Source organism: Meles meles, chromosome 7 (assembly GCF_922984935.1).
Source record: "Meles meles chromosome 7, mMelMel3.1 paternal haplotype, whole genome shotgun sequence".
Taxonomy (NCBI): Eukaryota; Metazoa; Chordata; class Mammalia; order Carnivora; family Mustelidae; genus Meles; species Meles meles.
The window spans coordinates 8,679,475-8,703,964 of record NC_060072.1 but is presented as its reverse complement, the minus strand read 5'-3'; the positions used below and the strand labels follow the sequence as shown (position 1 = coordinate 8,703,964).

General features: G+C 57.3%; 1 protein-coding gene across 2 annotated transcripts in view; it reads left to right on the top strand.

Annotated features, from left to right (window-relative positions):
* Positions 1 to 24,490, top strand: part of CACNA1I (calcium voltage-gated channel subunit alpha1 I) — a 116,726-nt gene that overhangs the window by 64,160 nt on the left and 28,076 nt on the right. For both annotated transcript variants that reach the window (XM_046012719.1, XM_046012718.1), the window contains exons 7-15: positions 6,142 to 6,457; positions 8,373 to 8,465; positions 11,755 to 12,067; positions 14,473 to 14,894; positions 21,837 to 21,988; positions 22,645 to 22,830; positions 23,151 to 23,268; positions 23,655 to 23,810; positions 24,259 to 24,352. In XM_046012719.1, coding sequence (XP_045868675.1) covers positions 6,142 to 6,457; positions 8,373 to 8,465; positions 11,755 to 12,067; positions 14,473 to 14,894; positions 21,837 to 21,988; positions 22,645 to 22,830; positions 23,151 to 23,268; positions 23,655 to 23,810; positions 24,259 to 24,352 — 1,850 coding nt within the window. The remainder of the gene's footprint in view (positions 1 to 6,141; positions 6,458 to 8,372; positions 8,466 to 11,754; positions 12,068 to 14,472; positions 14,895 to 21,836; positions 21,989 to 22,644; positions 22,831 to 23,150; positions 23,269 to 23,654; positions 23,811 to 24,258; positions 24,353 to 24,490) is intronic.

Genomic DNA, 24,490 nt, shown 5'->3' with positions numbered 1-24,490 from the left:
GACAAAAGCACTCAAGTGGCTGCTCTTGCCAAGCCCGTGCTTAGTGCTGAGGACCCAGCAGAAGATGGACTTCCTGCCCTGGGGGAGCCGGTCACAGATATGCCTACTGAGTGACTCTTGTGGACCGAGGACGCTGCGGGAGGCATGGGGACACGGCCTGGCGTGGGCTGAACTTTCTCCCTCGTAGCCTGTCAGTCATGGAGATGAGGTTAAAACCAGAGAGCCAGGGTGAGGACTAGGGAGGGGCCTGGCTCACCTGCCCATTGCTGGGGGGACTCGTGGGACACCTGGTAGACCAGAGAAGGGGCCCCCTTGTGGGAAGGGCCCTGTGGGAGGGGTGGGGGGGGTCTACTCTTCTGTCAATCACTCGGACGAGGTAGTCCCTGAGGCAGCAGAAGAGGGGGGCACCTGCTTCTTCTGGTCTGGGCTTCAAAGATGGAGATGTACAGGCATGAGCTCTCAGGACATGTCCAGACCCCTCTGTCCTATGTGCATCTTCCCCTAGGTCATTCTGTGGCCACCCCATTCTCATTATCCCACCGCAGCCCCATGTCACACCTGCTGGAGGCTCTCCCTCACCAGCCCCCACGGCCCCCCACTCCCAGACACCCTATTGCATTATCTGGTTTGATTTCCTCTAGGCACCATCTCTGTGTGAAATCACACTTGTGAGTTTATTTAACTTGGTCATCGAGTGTCTCTAGACTGGTTTATTTCCTTGGCTAACGGTGATGAAGTGCCCCAGCGTGACAGGTGTGACGGAGGAGACGCTGAAATTTGACCCCATGTGGAGGCCCGGTGGCCGAGGCTGAGCTTGGGGTACTGAGCTCTAGGGCAAGCCTAACAAAGCCAGAGCTGGAATTCGAACTCAGGTCCCCCTGCCTTCAGAGTCTGCTGTGACTGCCCCCGGTGAGCGTGCTCCCAGCACGCAGAAGCCCCTGTGGAGACCCTAAATGGTCAGTCTGGGGGTTCTTGAGCACAAAATCCAGACAGGATCGCCCAGCTAGGAAGTGGCAGAGGCCAGAATGTGGAGCCCAGGGCCGGTGTCCTCTGCAAAGCGTCTGGTCCCTTCTTCCAGATTCTGTCTAAGCATTAACATGCACGCACACGCCGGTTCCCATCCCAGGCAGGTTTTTCAAAACGCAGATCGCTCTGACAGGGTAGCTTGAGGGTGTTTTCACACCAGTGTTTCTTACTCCGCAGAGAAATGACAGTTCAGCCAGCCAGTCCCTGTTGATGGACCTTGTGTGGTTTCCAAGGTGTTACTCTTGCGTACTAAAGTTCAAGGTGCACGCGCCTGATCCGTATGGACGCAGCGATCAGCGGCTAGGCTCATAATTACTAACACAATGTATGTCTGTTTTTTAGATTCTTATTTATTTATTTATTTGACGGACAGAGATCACAAGTAGGCAGAGAGGCAGGCAGAGAGAGAGAGGAGGAAGCAGGCTCCCCGCCGAGCAGAGAGCCTAACGCAGGGCTCGATCCCAGGACCCTGGGATCGTGACCGGAGCCAAAGGCAGAGGCTTAACCCACTGAGCCACCCAGGCGCCCCAATGTATGTCTGTTTTTATACTTTATTGGTTAAGATACAAATTGCTTTCAGTCGTGGGCACAACTACTAAGTATACAGCTTTGTGAAGTTTTCCCTGTAAGGAGGCTCCATCCTGCCCCTGGCCGGTTCCTATCCCCGTCACCCCAAAGTAGCCGCTACTCTGACCTCTATCGCCGTAGACTTGTGTTGCCTGTGTTTGAGGTTTCTCTCAGTGGAATCATACAGAAAGTCACCTTTTGTGTCTGCCTCTTCGGCGTAGGGGAATGTGTCTTGAGAGTCACCCACGTGCTTGCGGGCGGCAGTCGCTTTGTTTCTCGTTGCTGTGGGTAGATATTGAGCAAATATACAAGTATTTATCTTTTTCATGCCACTGTTGATTTGGGCTGTTTCTGAGTTTTTTTGGCTCTTATGACTCATGCATATTCTTGGACATATCTTCGGTGGGTAGAGCCATCCTTCCTTTGGGGTGGATATTCAGGAGTGGAATCGTGAAGGGCACCCGTGTGTTCAGCTTGCGTCGATTTTGTTGCATGGGTTTCTGGATTGATTGCATTAAACGTCTGCTGGTGAAGTTGGAGAGTTCCAGGGGCCTGGCATCCCTAGCAACATTTGGTATTGTCCGTCCTTTTAATTTTAACTATTCCAGTGAGAGGGCGGTGGTATCTTATTGTGGTTTTAATTTGTACTGCCCGTGTGTCTAGTGATTAGCACTTTTCATGTACTTATGGGCCATTCGTGCGTCTTCTTTCATGGTGTCTGTTATGGTCTTTAGCTATTTTTAGTTTGGGTTGTCCTTTTATTATAAATTTGTAGTGGCTGGTTCTTTGTATGCAGGATTATGTCTCCTTTGGTGGTAGATATATATATATATATTATGTATACAATCGTACATATAATTGCAGATATTTTATGTGTATATATGATATATATAGAAATTATATATTTGGTATATATGTGTGGATATATATACATATTACATATCTATCTATATATGTATATATAATATGTGTTTTTATATACGTATTGTACATATTTTATTCTAGCCTGTTCCATTTTCACTCTCTTAATGGTGTTATTTGATTTGAAAAGAAGCTCTTAGTTGTAATGATCTGGATTACCAAATTTTTTAAAAGATTTTATTTATTTATTTGAAAGACGGAGATCACAAGTAGATAGAGAGGCAGGCAGAGGTGGGGGGGGGCAGCAGGCCCCCCGCCGAGCAGAGAGCCTGATGCGGGACTCGATCCCAGGAACCTGAGATCATGACCTGAGCCGAAGGCCGGTGCTTAACCCACTGAGCCACCCAGGGGCCCCCCAATCATTTTTTTAGTATTGCTTTTCGTGTCCAGTTTAATCTTTTCTTAAGCCAAGGTGATGAAAATGTTCTCCAACGTCTTCTCTTAGAAGCTTCCCACTTTATCTTTCACATTTAGGTCTGTATTCCATCTCAGATAATTTTCAGTAAGCTGTGCGGTTGGGGTCAAGATTTCCCCTCTGTAGGGCATTCAATCGTCCCAGCACCGTTGACTAAGAAGTGCATCCCTGCTCTGCGGAGTCACAGTGCTGTCTCTCTGACTGTCAGGTGGCCAATTGATGTGGGGTGGGTGTGTACATGTTAATTGCTGATGGATGTTGCCAAATTGCCTTCTAAAAAGTTTGTATCAGCACACACTCCCACCCTCAGCGTGTGCGCATGTCTGTTTGTACTCACTCTTTTCCACACTTGGTACTGTTAACACCAATACATTTCCATTTGGATGGTGTAAAGTGATCTCGATGTTATTTTTGTTTGCATTTTCCTATTATTAGCCAAGTGTGCAGCTCTTCCTATATATTGATATATTAGTCCCCCCCCTTTTTTTCAAGTACATTGGCCATTTTTATTTCTTCTGTGAATTTTTTTAAAAAAGATTTTATTTTATTTATTTGACACAGACAGAGAGATCACAAGTAGGCAGAGAGGCAGGCAGAAAGAGAGAGAGGGGGGAGCAGGCTCCCCGCCGAGCAGAGAGCCTGATGCGGGGCTCGATCCCAGGACCCTGGGATCACGACCTGAGCCGAAGGCAGAGGCCTAACCCACTGAGCCACCCAAGCGCCCCTCTTCTGTGAATTTTTTTCTTTGCATTTTTATGTCCTTTCTCCCCTAGTGGTTATTTTTCTTTTTCTTACTGAGTTATAGGTGATTTTAATATGCTGTAGTTATCTTTTTTTTAAAGTTTATTTACCTGTTATTATTATTATTATTTTTAGTAATTTCTACACCCAGTGTAGGGCTTGAACTCAAAATCCTGGAATCAGGAATCACCTACTCTTCTAACTGAGCCAGCCAGGCGCCCCTCTTTTATTTGTGTTATATGTTGCCAGGATTCATTCCTGGGGAATGGCAATCCCTGGTTTGTTTTTGTAAATAAAGTTTTATTGGAACACAGTCATGCCACTGGTTTACCTGTTTCCTATGACTATTTCTCATTACAGTGGTGCAGCTGAGTAATTGGCACAGAGACTATATGGTCTGCAAAAACTATTCTCTATTTGGCCCTTTACACGAAAAGCTTGCCTACCTCTGCTTTATCCCAGTTCATTCCTTTTTACTTAGTATGCTCCCTCTTTGTCTCACAGAAATTTTACATTTGGGGGTGCCTGGGTGGCTTAGTCGCTTAAATGTCTGACACTTACTTTTGGCTCAGGTTATGATCTCAGGGTTGTGAGATCGAGCCCTGTGTCGGATTCCATGTTGTGCATGGAGCCTGCTGAAGATTCTCTCTCTCCCTCTCTCTCTTAAAAAAAAAAGAAGAAGAAGAAGAAAGAAAGAAATTGTATATAGGACCTTTTGACTTTTTCCTGTGTAGCATTTAGATTTTGTGTATTTTATCCAGAAGGCCTCATATATCTTGAATTAACAAAAATGTTCCCTGTTCTCTTGTAATACTTCTGTGGTTATGTTTGTTGCATTTATGATTTTTAATTCACCAGAAGTTTATATCTTTAAATTCTGTAATATATTTTACTTAACCTAATATATCCAAAAGATGATTATTATTATTATTATTTTAAGATAGATTTACTTATTTTAAAGATTTTATTTTATTTATTTATTTGACAGAGAGAGATCACAAGCAGGTGGAGAGGCAGGCAGAGAGAGAGGAGGAAGCAGGCTCCCTGCTGAACAGAGAGCCCGATGCGGGGCTCGATCCCAGAACCCTGGGATCATGACCTGAGATGAAGGCAGAGGCTTTAACTCACTGAGCCACCCAGGCACCCCTTGATTTACTTATTTTAAACAGAGAGAGCAGGAGGTGCAAAGGGAGAAGGACAGAGAATCTCAAGCAGACTCCACACTCAGTAGAGTCTGACACAGGGCTTGATCCCAGGACCCTGAGATCATGACCTGAGCTGAAGGCAGAGGCTTAACCCACTGAACCACCCAGGCGCCCCAACCTTCTCTATTTTAAGAATAACTCTGACTGCCTGGAGAAGCCCCCTCTCAAAATCAGCAATCAGACGTTTAACTGACTGCACCACCCAGACGCCCAAAAGATGATTATTTTCAATGTGCAATTAAGATAAATAATTAATGAGATAATTTACATTCTTTTTTTCTTTTGATACTAAGTTTTCAGGAAGTCTGTTTTTGTATATGGAGTGAGGTAGGGATCTAGCTTTATTATTTTCCAAACAGACAACAATTATCTCAATACCATTTGTTGTTTAGTTCTTCCATCCCCCCATGGATCTGAAAAGGTGTTTCTATAATAGATTAAATTCTGTTTTATGTATGGGTTTGTCCCTGTGCTCTGTGGTTTTCCATGGATCTTTCTGTTCCGTTGCAATATCACACTCCAGTAATAACTGTAGTTGTATTTTGCTCTCTTGTCGGGTTGGACTCCTCTCCTCCTCCTCCTTTTAAAAAAGTGTCTTGACTCTTCTCCCATCCAGATAAATCCTAGAACCGTGGAGCCAGGTTCCATGGGAAAAAACAAGTTGGGATTTTGACTGGATTGCCGCGGATCATTGTTTTGCCCCACAGGATGGGCAGGGCAGTGATTGTCGTCTCTGCCTTACAGATGAGGAAACTGAGGTCTGGGGAGAGAGGAAATTAACAGTTCAAGGTCACATAGACGGGAAGGGGTGGGGTGGGCAGAGGATCAGCTCGTCATCTCTCGGATCAGTAAAAGTCAGCATCTATCAGTTAAATATATCCCCTGGGCTGACCAAACCGTGTGTGGGGACTGGGGAGGCTGAGACCCGGTCCTTGCCCCAGCGGAGCTGCAGCCCCCCAGAGACGTTGGGTGCTTATGGCCCAGGAGCAATATGGGGGTATATGCAGGGCACAGTCTGGCCACAGGGGACCAAGGACTAGCCCTTAGGGAAGGCTCCTGGGGGGAGGTACCCTGGTGCTGACCACGGTGGTCAGTGGGAGATTTTTCGAGCCTGGGGAAGGAAGGGTGTCCCAGGTAGGGGAACAACGTGGTAACGATAGGACCTGTTGGGAGAGTTCCGACACACCGCATTGCCTCTCCCCTTTCTGCTCCTCCTGGCGGTGACCCCTCCCCCTCTCTCTTTTCCCCACCATCCCCTGTGCACAGACAAGGGGATGTGGCCCTGCCCCCCTACTACCAGCCGGAGGAGGACGACGAGATGCCCTTCATCTGCTCCCTTTCGGGGGACAATGGCATCATGGGCTGCCACGAGATCCCCCCGCTCAAGGAGCAGGGCCGCGAGTGCTGCCTGTCCAAGGATGATGTCTACGACTTCGGGGCAGGGCGCCAGGACCTCAATGCCAGCGGGCTTTGTGTCAACTGGAACCGCTACTACAATGTGTGCCGCACGGGCAGCGCCAATCCCCACAAGGGCGCCATCAATTTTGACAACATCGGCTACGCCTGGATCGTCATCTTCCAGGTGAGGCCGCTCAGGCCCGGTGCCCGCACCCCTGCCGGGGGCCCAGGAGACCAGAGTGGGACCAAGGGATGGAGCGAACAGCTTCCTCGGGCAGGTGGGGCTTGGTGCTGGGTTTTGTTGAAATCTGCCCGGCTCGCTGGCACAGGGGACATTATCAAGCTCCAATCACAGACAGAGCAGCTGAGGTTGGAAAGAAAGGAAGCGAGCTGTGTGAGGGTTACGTGCTCTTTCGTGGAGACTCGGGATTTTAGTCCAGGTCTGGGTGACCCCAAAGCCTGTGCTCTTTGTGGAATCCCAGTTGGCCTGGGGGGAGATGGATCCCAGCAGGGAAGTCTGTTTAGAGAGGGGAGAGGCCAGACTCGCGCCTCGCTCAAGGGGCTGACCAGGAAAGGCCCACACGCAGGACGTGGGGGCAGAGACATTCCTGGTGGAGCTGAGCGCTGGAGCGAAGGCCGGGGTGCAGGGAAGCCCCGGGGTTGTACAGAGAGCACCAAGGAGCTGTCTGTGGGGTTGGGCAAGGTCTCTTGGACAGTTCTCTTGATCAGTCACTAAGAATTACAGTTTACTCAACGCATGGATATACACATATATATGCACACAAAGCAGCCTTTTTTTTTCCTTTGTTTAAGAGTTTATTTATCAGGGAGAGAGAGAGAGGGAGAGGGAGAGAGCACAAGCAGGGGGAACAGCAGGCAGAGGGAGAAGCAGGTTCCCTGCTGAGCAAGGATGCCGATGTGGAACTCGATCCCAGGACCCTGGGATCATGACCTGAGCCAAAGGCAGATGCTTAACGACTGAACCACCCAGGCACCCCTCCACGAAGCAGTGTTAATCTTACTGTGTGCAAAGGTTTGATGGCCTTGCATGGCCCCCCGTGCATTGCAGAGGACAGGGATGGGGTATGTTGAGGGAACTAGGACTGTGTGGCCTTGGGTGTACTTCTTGACATCTCTGAGCCTCAAATTTTCCCCCCTAATGTCGGGGTAATAACAGCTCTCTTACCGTGAGCGGCTGGGAAGAAGAAACCAGACGATATGAGCAGAGCAGTCAGCCCAGCGTGGAGCGAGGGCTCGGTCAAGGTCACCTGCATGCTGCCGTCAGAGGAAAGAACAGGGCTAGAGCAGAGAGGGCGGTGGCTGAGAGGCTCCAAGAAGATGGGAGGGCCCTACTGAGGTAGCTGCTTTGTGGCTTTGGTCTGGGGAGCAGTGAGATCACGGGATTAAGAGCTACGAGCTGTGATATGATGTGATCACAGCCCAGAGGCTGCGTTTGGAGATCCTTGGCCCTGAGAGGGTGAGCGGGCTGCCCAGGGGCTCCTGCTCCAGAAGCAACCAAGAGGGTGGCGCTGGGGAGGGCCCAGCATTTGTTGTGCCCAAGGCTGCTCTGCCTCGCTCTCTGGGAAGGAGAATGGGGACAGCAGTCACACCAGCCTCATCACAGCCACGCTTCCGGGTTCAGCCGAACCGCACCCTAGCCCTGCCTACCAGGTGGCCTGCTAGCCCGTGTCCTGGAAGAAGCAGCGGCGGCCGAGGTTCAGAGAATGGCCCCGCTGGTGAGTTGGGGCCAGAGCCCAGGGCCTCGTGCTTCCAGCCCTCCTGCCTTCATGTGGGAGACTGGAGGGGGCGCTCTGGAGCAAGAGGCACCAGGTTTAAGTCTGGCTCCCCTGCCTTCCGGGCTGTGTGACAGTGGGCGAATACAGTAACCTCTCTGAGCTTCTGTTTCCTCGCGTGTGTGCGGGGGGTGAGGATGGCTGGCCCGTCGAGCCTTGTGAGGAGTCCGAGGGAGAATGTGTATAAAGCGGCCTGGTGCACAGTAGGGCTTCTGCCTGGGACGCTGCGTTTGCTGCCTGCCTTCCCCGGGGGTCCTGCCTGCCCTGTCTCGGGCTCACTCCCGCCCCACTCTGTTCTGACTGCAGGTGATCACTCTGGAAGGCTGGGTGGAGATCATGTACTATGTCATGGACGCTCATTCCTTCTACAACTTCATCTATTTTATCCTGCTTATCATAGTAAGTGTCAGGGAAGCTGGGGCTTTCTGGGCCAGCTCAAGGACCCCTGGATGAGGGATGGGGTTGGGGGGGTCCCAGGGCACCCCGCAGAGCCGGGGGATCTGAGTGGGAGGGAGCAGGAGGGGCAATTTTTAAAGATGTCATTGTTGAGTGATCTCTACACCCAGCGTGGGGCTCAAACTCACAACCCGGAGATCAGGAGTCTCGGGCTCCGCTGCCTGAGCCAGCCGGGCTCCCCAGGAGGGGCGATTTTTAAATGCCTCCGAGCCGCGGGTGATGGAAGGGACTCGTCAAGGCGGCGGCGGGAAGCATTCATCATTTTCTATTGCTTTCATTTCTCATTTCTGGGCATTTAAGTCCATCTAGTCGCTTCTGCTCATGTTTCTCTGCCTCGTGGTCACGGGGACTGCGTTCTTCTCCTGACCTTAACTAGGGGCAGCCCCTGGACGGAAGCTTCTCTAGGGCTCCAGCTTACTCCTCTCTTCCTGGGGTGGGAAGAGGAGATGCCCTGAGATGGAAGCCCCCCTCCCCCGCCAGCTGCTTCTCCATGGGGCTCCCTGAATTCTCGGAGGGATCCCCACCTCTCAAGTGGTTCTGCCTTGTGGGGGTCACTTTGGGGTGCAGGCGGGGCTCTGCCTCACAGAGCAGGGCCCTTCCCCAGCCGGCAGCCCCTCCTGCCTTCCCCCACAGCCTGCCCAAAGCGAGCTCATCCACCTTGTCATGCCTGACTGCAGCCCTAGCCCTGGTACAATCCCCCACATGTCAAGGTGATTCACTCCCGGGAGAGTCAGCGCCGGCTGGCTCCCTGCTGCTTTGAGGCTGAGTTCTCTGGCGTCCTGGTGGTGGGAGAGAGCATGCTTGGCTTTCTGGGGCAGCACCCCATTCTGAGCTGGGGGGACCTTGACCTAGGGGTTCGGGGCAAGCTGGCAAGTGACCTGAGACATCCCCGCTGTCAGCTTTGCTCTGATGCCTTCCTGGGGAGGCCCGGGCCGTGGACCCCTAAGGAGACAGTCGGATAAAAGGAGAGGGGTCCGGGCTTTGATCAGGATTGTGGTTCACCCACTGGTCTGCCCATTTTCCCAGCACAACCAGGGAAGCCTGCGCTGCTCGGGGGCCTGAGCCCGAGCACTGGGAACTGAGCAGTGAGGAGGGACCTGGCTCTGCTCTCCAGGAGCTTAGTCTGGGGGCCCGGGCTGGTTGGGGGGGCCGGGGCTGTAGCTGACAGCGACCGGGCAGCATGTTAGGAGCCGTGACAGAAGGAAGCCTGAGAGGCTAAGGGAACCCAAAGGATCTTTCAAATCTAGCTTGGAGGAGTGGGAAGCTTCCCGGAGGAGGTGATCCCAGAATTGAGCCTTAAAGGCTCAGGGCCGTCAGCTGCGGGGAGAGCCTTCTGGGCAGGGGGCTGCACACAGAGCCCTTGAAATGGGCAGAGTCCTGAGGGCGGGACCTCAAACACTGGGGTCGCTTAGAGGAGCCTTGAATTTCAGGGAGTGGCTTCGAGAATGTGGTCTGCCCCTCTGGATGGAGTCAGGGTTGGGAATGTGGGGTCAGTGACTCCCAGCGTGACCCAAGGCAGGCCCCTCAGCGTCCCCGACCCGCAGTAAAGTAGGGGACAGTGATGGCACCCAGGCTTCCTGGCTGGCACACAGGAAGCACCCCGTCAGTGTGCCCACTGCTGTTACTGGGTCCCAGGAGGCCCTGTCCTAAGAGAAGGGACACTGGCAGGGCGGCGGACAGTTTTCCAGGCGCTGGGAAGGGCCCAGAGAGCAGAGTCTGAGCGACCTTGCTGTCATTTTGCCCGACAACCCTGACCCCGCTGGGCCACCTGGCCACTCTGTTCCTCAGGTGAGGACCCGGAGCTCCAGCAAGCCGAGAGGACCTCAGGGTTCCCCATGGCGGGAAAAGTCTTAAGCTTGTCTCTCCTGAGCCTTCAACTTTACAGATGGGGAAACAGAGGTCCAGAAGGGATGGGGTAGGGGGCCCCGTGGCCACAGGGCAGCCCCTGTGAAGGCAGGCTGGGTAGAAGCCTGACAGGCGTGAGCTCCCAGAGGGAAGGCGCTGTGCCCTCTTCTTCCCAGTGACCCCTCCCATGGGCCTGGTGCTGGGCAGGGCCCTAGGAGATGCTTCTGGAAGACAGGACCAAGAGAGCCAATGAAGGGCATCTTCTTACTGGGGAATTTTTCCAGAATCTTCCAGCCAGGAAGCCCTCCCCCCCATCACCCCAGAAGCCCAGGTCCCTATTTTTGGCCTGGGGGACAGGAGGGAGGGGTGAATCAGTGGCTGGATCTGGGGTCTTCAGGAAGGCGGCCAGGAGGAGGAGGCAAAGCCGCTCCCCTTGCTGACGGGGCCTGTGGATCCCCTTCAAAGGCTTAGCAAAGACCAGGGTTGCGGCCTGCCCTCTGGAAACCAGGGCAGGAAGGGCGCTGCTCCCTGTGGTGGCCGCTGGAACTGGGCCCTGAGTCAGGAGGTGGCAGGATTCCTAGGATGAACCGGGCAGCCTCTCCCGGCCTCCTCCAGCCAAGCAGGGGTAAAGCTACACAAGTAAACGCTTTCTGAAGGAACCTTCTCTTTTGTCTGGGTGCCCACCCGAGGCCAAAGTCAAGCCAGAAAGAGGGAAGGGCTGGAATGGGACTCAGGGCCTGGATGGCCTGAGCGGGCCTGGGCTGCCCTCCCCAGTCGCCCTCCCCGGCCTCTGTGCTGGTGTCCCAGGTGGGAGGGCAGCCGTGGCCCTGGGCCTGTGGGCCTGCGGGAGCGGGTTTGGAGGCTGGTCCCAGTGGGGCCTAGGGAGCTGCCCGGGCCACTGCTGTCCTGGGGCCCTGGCCTCCTGTCGGAGCAAGGCCTCAGCAATCCTTTCCTGTCCCTATCTGTGCCCGTGCCTCTCCGTCTCTCTGGGCCCTCCACCCTCCACCCCTCTCTCTCCCTGCTTCCCCATGCCCCATCGCTGTGTCCGCTGTGCCCTCTGCCCTGTACTCTCTGAGCCCGTGTCACTCTCTCTCGGTGTTTCTCCTGTCGCCTCTCTGTCCTGCTGGCCATCTCTGGCTGTCTGCCTCCTGGCTCTGTCCCGTCCCCGTCTGGTGCCTCCGATCTGTCCCTTCTCCCCTTCCTGTCTTCCTTACTGCCTCTGGGTCCCTCTGCTTCCCCCTGCCGCTGTCACTCCGGCTCCATCTCTGCCCCCGCCCCGCCCCTGCCTCTGTTTCTCTTTCTCTTCGCTTTCCTCTCCCTCATCTCTGCCCCACCCCAATCTGTCCCCTCTGTTCCTGTCCCTGTCCTCTCCTCCCGTTGGTCACAGGTGGGCTCCTTCTTCATGATCAACCTGTGCCTCGTTGTCATAGCGACCCAGTTCTCGGAGACCAAGCAGCGGGAGCACCGGCTGATGCTGGAGCAGCGGCAGCGCTACCTGTCCTCCAGCACGGTGGCCAGCTACGCGGAGCCCGGCGACTGCTACGAGGAGATCTTTCAGTATGTCTGCCACATCCTGCGCAAGGCCAGGCGCCGGGCCCTGGGCCTCTACCAGGCCCTGCAGAGCCGGCGCCAGGCCCCGGCCCCGGGCGCGCCCACCAGCATCAAGCCCGGGCCCCACGCCAAGGAGCCCAGGCACTATAGTAAGTGGCCCGCCCGCGCGGCCTCAGGGGGTGCCCTAGGGCCCCCTCCCACCTCCGCGGCCTCCGGGGCACCGCAAAGCCCCCCTGTCTTCGGTGCCGGCAGAGCTGTCCGGCAGGGGGAGCCCAGGCGGAGCTCCAGTCCGTGCCCCTTGTTCCCTCCCCGCTTTCCTATCCCTGACCTCCTGCTGGGGCCTGGCGGGGGCTGGCCTTGGGCTAGGGTGGTGGGTGCAGCACCCTGCCCCTGGAGAGGTTCCCTTGGGGTCCCGGTGTGTGGTCTTGTGCACTCAGACTCCACCCTGGGCTTCACACTTGAGAGAAACGAACACTTGTCCTGTCGGTAAAACCCTGAAACTCCCATCCACTCAGCCCGCCTTACCCCCTGCACGGGGTTCCTGCTGCCCCCATGTGCTTCCTAGCACACCAGAGCAGGGACGACCGGCCACCTGGAATAAAGGGGGTGCACCCCCCCGCAAAGGCATGGTGTGTAAGGGACACCTGAGCCATTTTGTGATCTCCTGTTTCCTGGCTATTAGGCTCAGAAAGCGCTCTCCATTCATTTTCTCATCTGTTCTAGAGAATAGTCCTAAGGAGGGGGCCCAGCGAGTGACATGATCCCATTTTTGGATGGGAAAACTAAGGTCCAGATAGCTGAAGGGGGTCACTTAAGGTCACACGATGTGTCGGGGACAAAAACAGCATCAGGGACATCTGAGTTGGGTTTGCTGAGCTCGCCTCAGGGGGTAGTGAAAAATGAATGCTCCCGTTCCCACAGAAGGCAAATGCACCCTGGCAGATGGCCCCCCAACCCAGTCCAACCCCCCCCCCGCCCAGATGTTGGTGTTACGGGGGTCCGCAGGGACTGGACCCCAGAGCAGGTGCACAGTGTGTGACCTTGGAGAGCCTAGGCCCCTCCGTGGGCCTCAGGGTCCTGCTCTGTAAAGTGGGAGGGAGGCTCAAGGAGCAGTGGGAGTCAGCCACCCCCAGGCCCTGCTCCCGCGGCTCTGACGTCCTGGGAATCTGAGATTCTTGGGAGGCAGCCGGAGAGCTGGTGCTCAGAGCAGCCGCCCACCCATCCCCGGGTGCCAGCCGTCCAGGCATGGTCTTGGAGGAGGCTCCAGGTGGCCCGTGGGCTGGCCCAGCACGTGGACGGGGGAGCTAGGGTCTGGCGAGGCCGGGAGATGTGGGGAGGGCTTCCTGCTGCTGTCCCACTCCCCCAGGGAACATGTGTGGACGGAAGTTCAGGGGGCCGTCTGGAGGGAGACCGTGCCCCCTGTTCTGGGGCCTCCGTGCCTTCCCCCTTCCCTTCCCCCTTCCCTGGAAAGCAAGTTTCAGGGGCCCAGCCCACGTACAAGTGGGGCAGAGCAGGGCTTGGCTGAGATGGGACCGACCCCTGGGATTCTGGCTGTCCCCCTCCGGCTCCAGGGGACAAATGTGTCCGAGGGCCTTGTCCAGGCCGTTGGGAGCTATTTGGAGGCAAAGTCTGGAAAGGAAGGGTAGGCATTACATGTTTTTCTTTCCCTTTAATGTTATTTATTTATTTATTTATGGCTCACATAAGCAAAACACGTTTATTCTTGGAAAATATAGGCAAACAGAAAGAAACCAAACCACCCAGAAGGAACCTCCCTGACACCCGTTTGAAAGGGTGCACGGGTCACAGAACTCGGGCCCGCGACTGGCCCAGGCTTCTGAAACTCTCCCTGGGGCAGCAAAGGGGATGGAAACTTCCGCACCCCACTCCCTGCTGTGCCTTCTCCCCTACCAGGAGCCAGCCCGACTCTCACCTTGTGAGGAGGGAAGTGTCAGGCGGTTTCTAGAGCGAGGGTCTGCCCTTGCCCAGGGCTCCGGCCTCCTTCCCTCCCCGGGACACAAGCCCCCCATAAGGGTGGGACAACGGACAAAGGACAGGCCACCTGGGCTCCCCCTGAGGGGCGTCCATCTTCCATACCAGCTTGGCTCTTCTAGAAGCTGTTCCTCAGCCATTTCCCCAGCTCCGACGTCAGCAAGCAGGACGGTGGGAGGGCCGGGCCTCGGGCCAGAGAATGATGGAACAAGGCTGGGTAACAGGCACATGTGCCCCAGGCGCGGTTCCAGACACACCACACGCAGCACTGTTGATCCTTCCCCATAGCCCTGCAAGGAGGCGCTCCGAGTCCTGGCTTTACACAGGGGCACACAGATCCCAGAGAGCTGAAGCTGATCCCCCAGGAGCCACAGGCCCCTTGGTCTCCTGCTGGGCCCCTCGAGTCCCAGGCGAGCCTGGAGCCCGGGAGCCTGAGGCACACACACGGGCCTGTGTCCTAGGGTCAGGCTGGGGCCTGGTGTGGGCAGGGACTGTGCCTCTGAGACCCTCCGACCTGCATGACCCGAGGCAACAACACCCCTGCCTTGTGTTTGCCTTGCAGAGCTGTGCCCTCAACACAGTCCGCTGGACCTGACGCCCCACGCGCTGGTGCAGCCCATCTCCGCCATGCTGGCCTCCGACCCCGCCAGCTGCCCCCGCTGCCAGCACGAGGCGAGCCGCCGGCCCTCGGGCCTGGGCAGCACTGACTCGGGCCAGGAGGGCTCGGGCTCTGGTGGCTCTGGTGGTGGCTCGGAGGAGGCCGATGGGGACGGAGCCCGGAGCAGCGAGGATGGGGCCTCCTCAGGGCTGGGGAAGGAGGACGAGGAGGAGCGGGCGGCCGGGGCCACCCGGCTGTGCGGGGATGTGTGGCGGGAAACTCGAGCCAAGCTCCGAGGCATTGTGGACAGCAAGTACTTCAACCGGGGCATCATGATGGCCATCCTGGTCAACACCGTCAGCATGGGCATTGAGCACCACGAGCAGGCCAGTGGGCGTGGGCGCCGGGTGCAGGGCTGGGCGCGGGTGAGGAGGGAGGGTCGGGTGCCTATGTCCAGGCGGGACCCATGCAGCCCTGGGGGGGGGATGCCCCCGTGTGTCTGTCTCACACCCAACAGGGACTAGGTCCAGGGCCCAGCCCAGAGGGAGGGAGAAGCTCTGGGGGTCTGTTCAGTGGGCGAGCGAGTGAGCGAGGGGGGCACGTGAGTCCCGGGACTGTGGGGCTCAGATCCAGCTCCTTTCTCCTGAGCAGCTCAGTCTGGACACCAGGCACCTACAGCCCTTCCTGTCAGTCCCTGCCATCCTGACTTCCGGTCATCAATTTCCCCATGAGCCCTCCTGTCCATTCTCCCCCAGCAGGTGGAGTGATCTTTCCCAAGTCTGGGCTCTCCCCTGCCCCGAACTGCCATAGCTCCCCATTGCCCTTGGCACAAAATCCAGACTTTTCCTCTGACAGTCACGGCTCCTCTGTGAGCAGTGTCTTCCGCCCGTGGGGCATCCTCCTGTCCCCGATGCCCCCCACTTAGTCCGCCATCCACACCCCCCCAAGGCACTGAGCGTGGCTCCGATGTTGCCCTGCAAAGACTGTCCTGTCTCCCTCCTCCGCCGGCCCCGTGGTTTCTTCTGTCCTCAGCGTTGGGTGCAGAGAGGGCAGAGCGAGTGTTGGCTGAGTCGAATGGTGTGTCCCAGGCCCCTTGGGCCCTTGGGGATACTCCTGGGGCTTTGAGGGTGAGAGGACTTTGGAGACAGGGTCATAAGGGGGTAAAACACATGGGAGACGTGGCAGGAGCTCAGGGAGGGTCCGTTAAGAGATAAGAGGCTCCTTGTAGGGACACAGGATGGAAGGCTTAGCACACGTCTCCGCGACACCCCCGTGGGCTTAGAACGAAGTCCCCTTTGGCTTCCGTGCCGCCCTCTTTCCGTGGCAGCCCTCCACCCGCCCTCCATGCCCCGTGGTGGGCCACACTCTCATTTCCCTCTTCATTAGCTCGACAAGCCTTGGCTCCATTCAATTTACTGAAATGCGGCCCCTGGGGCTGCAGCGACACTCTGTTCGGACGGAGCTGCCGGCTTGCCAGCCGTTCAGGCTTAATTAAAAAGGTCTCTGGGGGGGGGGGACTGGGCGGGGACGGCTCTCTGCAGGGTGACGCTGGGTAGACAAGCGGCCCAGAGCCCCCTCGCCTCAGGTTCAGACTTCTGGCCTATCCTGGCCTTGGCCTGCCAGGGGGGCAGGAGCCTGGCTGGGCCAGCGGTCCTAGAGGGGGGCCCCGCGGGGGACGAGGTGATGTCGGGGCGCTGGCTCTCCTTTCTGAGCCGGTGGCACCGAGAGGGCTTGTCACGGCGCTGCTGCCGCAGTGGAGCCTGGGCCCCGTTCCCGCTGGGGCTCGGGAGAAGCAGCTTGCGAGAGCCAATTTTCTAACACTTAGGAATGTCGGAAGCTTGTTTTTAAACAGTTGGTAGCTTAAACTTGGCCGTGGTGAGAGTATTTACACCATAGAGATCGGCATGTGCTGCGGATCGGGGCACTTTGTCACAGGCCTGTTGTCGGGTTCTCTGGGTCACAGCCTCACCCCTACCCAGAGGCCCGGCTTCTACCCCACACACCTCCCCTGCCTCCTGCCCCTACTCCCCACTGGGCTCCCTCCCTGGTTCTGTGACTGGCCAGCTGGGGCCCTCGGGCAAGTCCCTTGGCCTCCCCCAGCCGGCGGCTCCATCTGGAAACGGGCACACGGACCCTCGTCACAGAGGGGCCGGGCGGGTTGACTAGGAAGCGCGGCACACAGTAGGTTCTCGCTGACTTGCAACCATTTAGGAATCTTCTGTCTGAGCCTCCCATCACCGCCCCTGGGGTGAGGTTACCTTCTGCTGTCTGGAGCCTGGAAAAATTAATTAATTAAATAAAAAGTGAGGGGGAGGGAGAATTTTTAAAAATGTTCTTTTTAAAGCTGCCCTGAGTGGCAGGCATTGTCCCCCCCAGCTCCGCACGGGGCCTGTTGCGGGCCCGCTGGCGGGTTCGCTCCGCTCCCCTCGGCTCCCAGACGCCGCTTGGCGGGAAATGGTCCGCCCCCGTGTTTATTCTGGGCAAAACCCTGTCTGAGGTGGTGTCTGCAGAGAGAGGTGGCCCAGGGCCGCTGGGAGGCGGGGAGAGCGGGCAGGAGCTGGAGAAGGCGGGCGAAGGCGCACAGCCCCTTTCCTGCAGGGGTGGTGACTGCGGCAGGGAGGCCGGCAGGGTCGTGGGGGTGCTAGGGAGTGAGAATGGGGCGAGGCCTGTGCACTTCGTCCTGCTCCGTCTGCCGCCCCTGCCTCTGTAGTCACAGGTGCTCCCACGAGAGGTAAGGCTGTGGGTGCTGCTGGCCTTTAGGTGGCCATGTCTGCCCCAATCACAAGGGACGCCAACACCCCCAGGGTCCTCATGGGCAAAGATGCTGCTCTTTGCAGGGACTGGCTTGGGAGGAGGTGACAGGTAAAGGTGACAGGGGACAGGCCTGCTTGTGACCCGTGAGGTGGTCAGATAGAGCTCAAGTCTGCTCTCCCGAGTAGCCCAAGGGAAGAGAGGGGAGGCCCCGAGGGGTCTATGACGGAGGCTGCACGACGAGCAGGTGGGTGGGGTTAGCTGGGGGGCCCAGATCCCTCCATCATCACCCGCTGTCCTGTGTTGTCACATTCCTTGTGATCCTCATGGCAGCCCTATGGGGCAGGCAAGGCCGGTGACTTAGATCCACTGGGCAGGTGGCAAACTGAGGCTTGCCCGGTGACCTGGTAAGCAGCTGTCAGAGCAAGGCTCCAGGGTGCTCAGGCAGAGGCGGAGGCTCCGTGAAGAGGACAGGAGGCACTGGGGAGGCCTGGGTGGGGAGGCCGGGCTCCAGGGGCACCTTCTCCCTGTCCTGGCACTCACCTGCCCCGGCGCATGACTCTTCCCAAGCTGGGCAGGGCTGCGCTCAGCCCCATCCTGTTCGGGAACTGAAGGATGGTCATCGCGTTGGACAAGAAGAAACAGAGGGTTACGCTGACCAGGCAGCAGGGCTGGGTTGCATGCAACCTCCCAGGGCAGGCTAGGGTAGGTCACTGACCCCTGCTCCCAGGGGATGGCATTCAAGGCCTCCAAATCAGTGGATGGCTCAAAGCCATCTTTATTTTCCCTGCAGCAGCCAGTCTGGCATGACTCTGGGGAGAGGAGGACGGGCTGGCTTGGTGCCTATATTCCAGCTCTGTGGGGACTTAAGGGAGAGAGCCTACATGGGCTGCAGTCATGGAAGGCTTCCCAGAGGCAGTGGCTCTGGAGATGGATCCTGAAGATTGATGAGGAGTTCACCAGTGAGACAGAGGAGGGACAGGTACAGGGACCAGGAGCACAGGCATTCCCCCAAAGGGCCCTGAGCCCTCAAGGAGGATGTGCATGATGGGCAGGAGACAGCCCAGGAGGCCAGGGGTTCTGTCCATTCATAAAGTATCTTTTTTTTTAAAAAGATTTTATTTATTTAACAGATGGAGATCACAAGTAGGCAGAGAGGCAGGCAGAGAGAGAGAGGAGGAAGCAGGCTCCCCGCAGAGCAGAGAGCCCCATGTGAGGCTCGATCCCAGGACCCTGGGATCATGACCTGAGCCGAAGGCAGAGGCTTTAACCCACTGAGCCACCCAGGTGCCTCCATTCGTAAAGTGTCTTAAGGCAGGGTTTGTCCTCAAGGCACTGGGGAGTCACAGAAGACTTGTGAGGAGGGCAGTGACATGTCTGTATACTGAGCTGGAGCCTCACGTCAGAACAGTGGGGCAGCTGAAGCCGTCAGGGCCATGGGAGGGGACAGGCCAGAGGGAGAATTCCTCTGATTCAGATTAAGATCTGATTCCACCACTTCCTGGTCCTGGCCCTGAGTCGTCACTTCCCTCTGAGCCTCAGTGTTCCCATCTATGAGATGGGGATACTGTGGGGTAACGTTTGAAATCTAGATGAGATAATTTGAGGGAAGTGCTGGGCGCCCACTGGGGGAGGGGAGACCCTTAATACCAGCCGCCATCATTGCCATGGGGTGGCACCGGGCTCCACGGCTTCCTGCAGACATCGGAGGGGCCCCTGCCCAGCAGGACCTTATTTATGCCTGCAGAAACGGCCAGAGGCTGGGTGGCCTCATGCCTCCATGGCGTTGGGCCAGGAGGAGTGAGGCCCCTGTCCCTCTCCCTCCACTTCGGGCCTCCAGTCTGCAGCTCCTCCTAACCTGCCCTCCACCCTCCTGCCTCCTGCCTAACATGGTTTTCCACCCTTTCTCGCCTCCCCCTTCCACTGGGTGGGTTTCCGCCGCCTCCGCCCTGCGCTCTGTCTGCCTGCTGTCTCTCATGTTTCTGGCCCCTCACCCACTCCCGCAAGGTCCTGATCTTGGGCCTTCATTATGTTTTCACAGGTGTTTTTCTTCCTGTCTCCACATCCCACCTTTGCTTCTCATTCCCCGTGTCCCTACTTGTCTGTCTGTCCCTCTCCCTCACAGTTGCCCCCGTCCCCATCCACACGCCCTCCCCGCTCATCTCACCACACAGAAGAGTCTGTGTTCATCCATCTGTCTTCACTCCTGGTCTCTCTCCCAGAAAAATGCTTGCGGGAGTGATGGATGGTCCATTAGAGAAAGATGAACGGGTGTGCACTGGACTAGAGAAACAGCTGCTGTGATTGGGGGGGGGGGGCGGGGGGCGAGCAGGTGACCTTTCCCCGAGAGCGGCGGTCCCACGTCCGTTACGGGGCGGGAGTGTGGGGGGGGCGTTGTGGGGTCCAGAGCGGGCTGACCCTCATCACGGACTGTCGGACTGTCAGCGGCCCCGTTTTCCGTCTCTGCTGCCACCGTCGTTCTGGCAGGCTGGGAAATTGGTGTCTTCGAGCAGCATCTGGGCCCAGCCCCTCCCCACCCAGGGCCCCTCTCTGGATCCCACTCCTCTTTTGGGGCCGTTTTGCGAGTCAAATGTAATTACAGTTGGAAGTGGGGCCTTCGCTTTTCCTCCGGGCGTGAGAGGACCTGGCAGTTCCATTAGTTTTCCCAAGCACTGGTTGCAAGTGGGCGGTTGTGTGCGGGGTTTTTTCCCCCCTCTTCTCCTTTTAACCCAAATGGAATCAGTCAGGCTAGAGAAGCCCCTTGTCACCCTGTCGCCTGATGGAGGGACTGGGCGGGGGGATGGGGATGCCAGTGGACGGCGCTCTCTCTCACATCCCACTCTCGCTCTAGCTGTTCTCTCGGCCTGGAGCCCGTCTCTTCCCGTCCCTGTCACTGGGCTCCCCCTCTCAGCTTTAGGGTCTCTGCAGAGAGGTCCCTTCCTCCAGGAAGCTGCCCCTGACTGCAGGATCGCCACTGCCTCAAGGCACCCTCAGCTTTTCTCTGTCAGCTTGGGTGTTGGGCTTTGCTTGCTGGGGACAGGGACAATGTCCCGATGCATTCACCGCCGGCCACCCTGGGGAGCGCACGTGCCTGGCCCGTTAGTGACCGCTCAGCGGGCCTGAGGAGGGTGTGAACCATGGGGGCGTGTGAAGTCGCGACTGGGTGGGTTCTGGGGGGCTCTGTGTGTGTGTCCGGGGAGAACAGTTTGGGGCGTGATTCCGTGGCTCTGGCGCGTCCCGGCTGGGGGGCTCAGAGCAAGTCAGCGCACTCCTTGGAGCCTCCGTGTCCTTCTCTGTGAACCGGAGACACCAGCAGCGGCCTTGCACGTCGTCGGAGGCGTCAGTCATTGTGTTGGGTATCGGGCTCAGTGTGGGCAGGTGGTCAGGCCTACGTGGTGGCCCTTCCCTTCTTTGTGGTTCAGGCGGGAGCATCGTGGCTTGGTGGTGAGAAGAAACCAGACACTTCATGGTGCTAGAGGGCTCGTGGGAGAGGGGCCGAAGCCCTGTGTGGCGCTTAGCAGAGAGGGCCGGAGTCAATGTCATCTTATTTCATGCCGTTGCTTTATGGATGAGGAAACTGAGGTGGGGGCGGGGCGGCAGAAGCCCCTGGGACCCTACCTCCTAGTCATGGCCCAGATGGTGGCCTGTTTTATACACCAGCGTTGCTCGCATGGTTCCATTTGTCGGGTGTCACCCGCTGCTAAAAACCAGGAGGTAATCACGTCTGGGCTCAGAGGGTGGCTGTCCGGCCAGGGGTACTAGTCGCCTTCTGACCAGCTAGTGACTCTAACCCCTGACCTCCCCGGGTTCTAGTGTCTTCTGCTGAGAAGCGCGTGAAGTACAGGAAAGAAACGTCGTGGGACCCAATAGGTGCCCTGGTCTCTGTCTCTTCTTCGCAGAGAACAGTGTTCTCCAGCCACCCACAATCCTGAGCTGACCATTGCCGGGGAAGGGAAGCGTGGGGAGGGAGGTCTGCACAGGCACGGGTGAAGGGTGGGAGCCTTGGAGCCGGGCTGACTGAGTTCGTATCTTGGCTCCCCTCCTTACCTGCTCCACAGTCCAAGGCAGGGGGCTGGCCTTCTCTGAACCTGCTTCCTCCTCTGAGAAATGGGCTCTTGTGTGGGATTAAATGACACGAGGCCTATAAAGTTCAAAGGACAGGTCCTGCACACGGTAAGTGCTTCCTAAGTGGGGTCATGGGCAGACAGGGACTCTCTAGCAATGACTGGCCTGTCTTCTTGCCTTGCTCTGCATCAAGCCATGTGACCTCGAGTCAGCTTCTGGGCCTGTTTCCTGATCCGTAAAATGGGTGTCACGATAGCTCCCTCAGTGCACACGGTACCAGCGTCATTTCCGAATGTGTGGAAGGTCAGCCTGGCGGTGTCCCGCCCTCTTGGTGGACTCTCAGGGCGGCAGCAGAGGGCCAGGCCCCCTGTAAGATTCTCAAGGCCATGTGCTCCAGCAAGGATCCTGCCCCGCCTCCCTGGGGGTCCTGGAGCCGACGGGCATCCAGAGAGGATCCGTGGCTGTGCTCTGGCCTCACGGGGTCCCTGTCCTCTGTCTCAATGCCTCCACAGCCCGAGGAGCTGACCAACATCCTGGAAATCTGCAACGTGGTCTTCACCAGCATGTTTGCCCTGGAGATGCTCCTGAAGCTGGCTGCCTTCGGGCTCTTCGACTACCTGCGCAACCCTTACAACATTTTCGACAGCATTATTGTGATCATCAGGTGCCGCCCCCCCTCCCACTCCGCCGTCCCCACCGCAGGCTGCAGGCCCACAGGCCCAGAGTGGGGAGGAGGGGGATCTAAGGCACCCACCCCGGGCCGGGAAACAAAGCGCGTAAGAACACAAAGGAAATCAATTACACCCAAACACAGTTATCAAATATTTAAACATCTGTCATTCAGTAATCTACGTGCCTCTAGATTAATGCATGAAATAGTAAGACCTAGCGGTGGATCTCGTGACTACCGTTGTTCCGAGAAAGCACGAGTGTCAGTAATATTTGGAGATATGTACATCAACAGTTATAAGATAGAAAATTATCAGTGATTTTGACCAGCCAGAAAATCAAAGGGACTGCTGGTTCTCTGTGGCTTGTTTACATTCATAACCAAAAGAATGTTAAATCTCAAAAAGAGGTCGGTGGGTAGACCTCCTGACTTCTAGCCCCAGACTTCTCGTGGGGGGTGTCCACGGACTCCAGGTCAAGAGCCCCTGACTTAGAGCACACCCCGCAGCAGCAGTGACCCGTGAAATGTGTTATTTGTGGGATGGATGAATGAATGAATGGAAGCTCTCGGTCTCTCCGTCCTCCCTCTGCCTTCCTCCCCACCCCCACCCGCCCTCTGCTGAACCCTCCTGCCTCTCTCCCTCCTCCCAGCATCTGGGAGATCGTGGGGCAGGCGGACGGCGGGCTGTCGGTGCTGCGGACCTTCCGGCTGCTGCGGGTGTTGAAGCTGGTGCGCTTCATGCCAGCGCTGCGGCGCCAGCTGGTGGTGCTCATGAAGACCATGGACAACGTGGCCACCTTCTGCATGCTGCTCATGCTCTTCATCTTCATCTTCAGGTAAGCCCCGCCCACCTGCACAGGTGCAGGAGGCTGGGGGAGCACCTTCAGGTGAGCCCCGCCCACCCCGGACCCCCACGCGCAGGAGGCTGCGGGAGCACGGCTGGCCAAGCTTCTCCGGGCAGCACCCTGGACCTGGGTGTGAATCCTGACACCATCGCTTCATCTCTGATGGCTCGGGCAAGTCCTTGCCCTCTGAGGCTCAGTGTTCGCCTCTGTAAAATCAAGCCAGTGCTGCCGTCCCTGCCATCTTCCCCGGGGGGTTCTGAGAAATAAACAAGGTGGGTGGGTCCCTTGAGCCACCTCCGTTCCTCCCCCAGTATCCTCGGGATGCACATCTTTGGCTGCAAATTCAGCCTCCGCACAGACACGGGAGACACTGTCCCCGACAGGAAGAACTTTGACTCCCTGCTCTGGGCCATCGTCACGGTGTTCCAGGTGAGCGACCGCATGTCTTCCTGTGTGTGTTGGTGGAAGGGGTTTCTCCCAGGACCGCTGCGTGGGTGGTTTTTTCAGAGGTGGCCCCTCGGAGAATCCAGAGAAGAGGGGTGACCCGCCAGGGAGGCCCCTCAGTTCTGGCCTCCAGCAGACAGGTCCGGGTGCCAGGTCGGGGGGCACTGCACGGGCTCTGGGAGCTGGAGTGACCGCCTAGGGTCCGTCCCTGCCCCTCCACTCCTGCCCAAGACTTGGGCACCTTGGGATTCTCTTCTGAGACTGTTTCTTCACCCATGCAGCCTGCCACCTGCTGGATTCCATCTGCCCCCGGGCTGGGCTGGGGCTTGGGGGTGCCCCCGGGCTGAGCTGTCTTCCCACTTCCCCCACAGATCCTCACCCAGGAGGACTGGAACGTTGTTCTCTACAATGGCATGGCCTCCACCTCCCCCTGGGCCTCCCTCTACTTTGTCGCCCTCATGACCTTCGGCAACTACGTGCTCTTCAACCTCCTGGTGGCCATCCTGGTGGAGGGCTTCCAGGCAGAGGTGACTGTAGCCCTGGCAGAGGCAGCACCCCCTGGGGCCCGCGCTGGGTGTGTGTGGGGGTCTGGATTGGGGAGGGCTGCAACTCAAACATCCAGCAGGTAACAAGGTCCCAAGGAGGGGGTTGCCAATTAGGTGGTGAGCTTCCTGTCGCAGCAAGCATGCAAATGGAGGCTGCCTCTCAGATCCCCGACTTTCCCCTAGGGGTGTAGGACTAGGTCTCTCCATTTCTGAAATTCGAAAGCCCCTAAGGTCTGGATCCTGCCTCCTCCCTTCTCTGAGGCTCAGGGGATACCTGCAGTCAGACAGATGTGTGTTTATGGCCTCGTGAGCTTCTCGCTTTCCTCTTCTGGGCCTCGGTTTCCCCTATCTGTAAAATGGGGGTGAAAATTTCAGAAGGGAGGGACGGGCTGAGCCAGCCTGCATTCCAACAAGAGGGATGGTCTCCCAGGGTGACGCCAATCGCTCCTACTCGGACGAGGACCAGAGCTCATGCAACATGGAGGAGTTTGACAAGCTTCAGGAAGGCCTGGATGGCGGCGCAGGTAAGCAGGTCTCCACTGGCACCTAGGGGACCAGGACCCTTCCCCAGTGATGCAGGAGGGCAAAGGGCATGGCATCGGGTTTCCCCTCAAGCCCAGGCTCCTGGACTGCTAATTTGCTGTGGTTTATTCACGTGCACA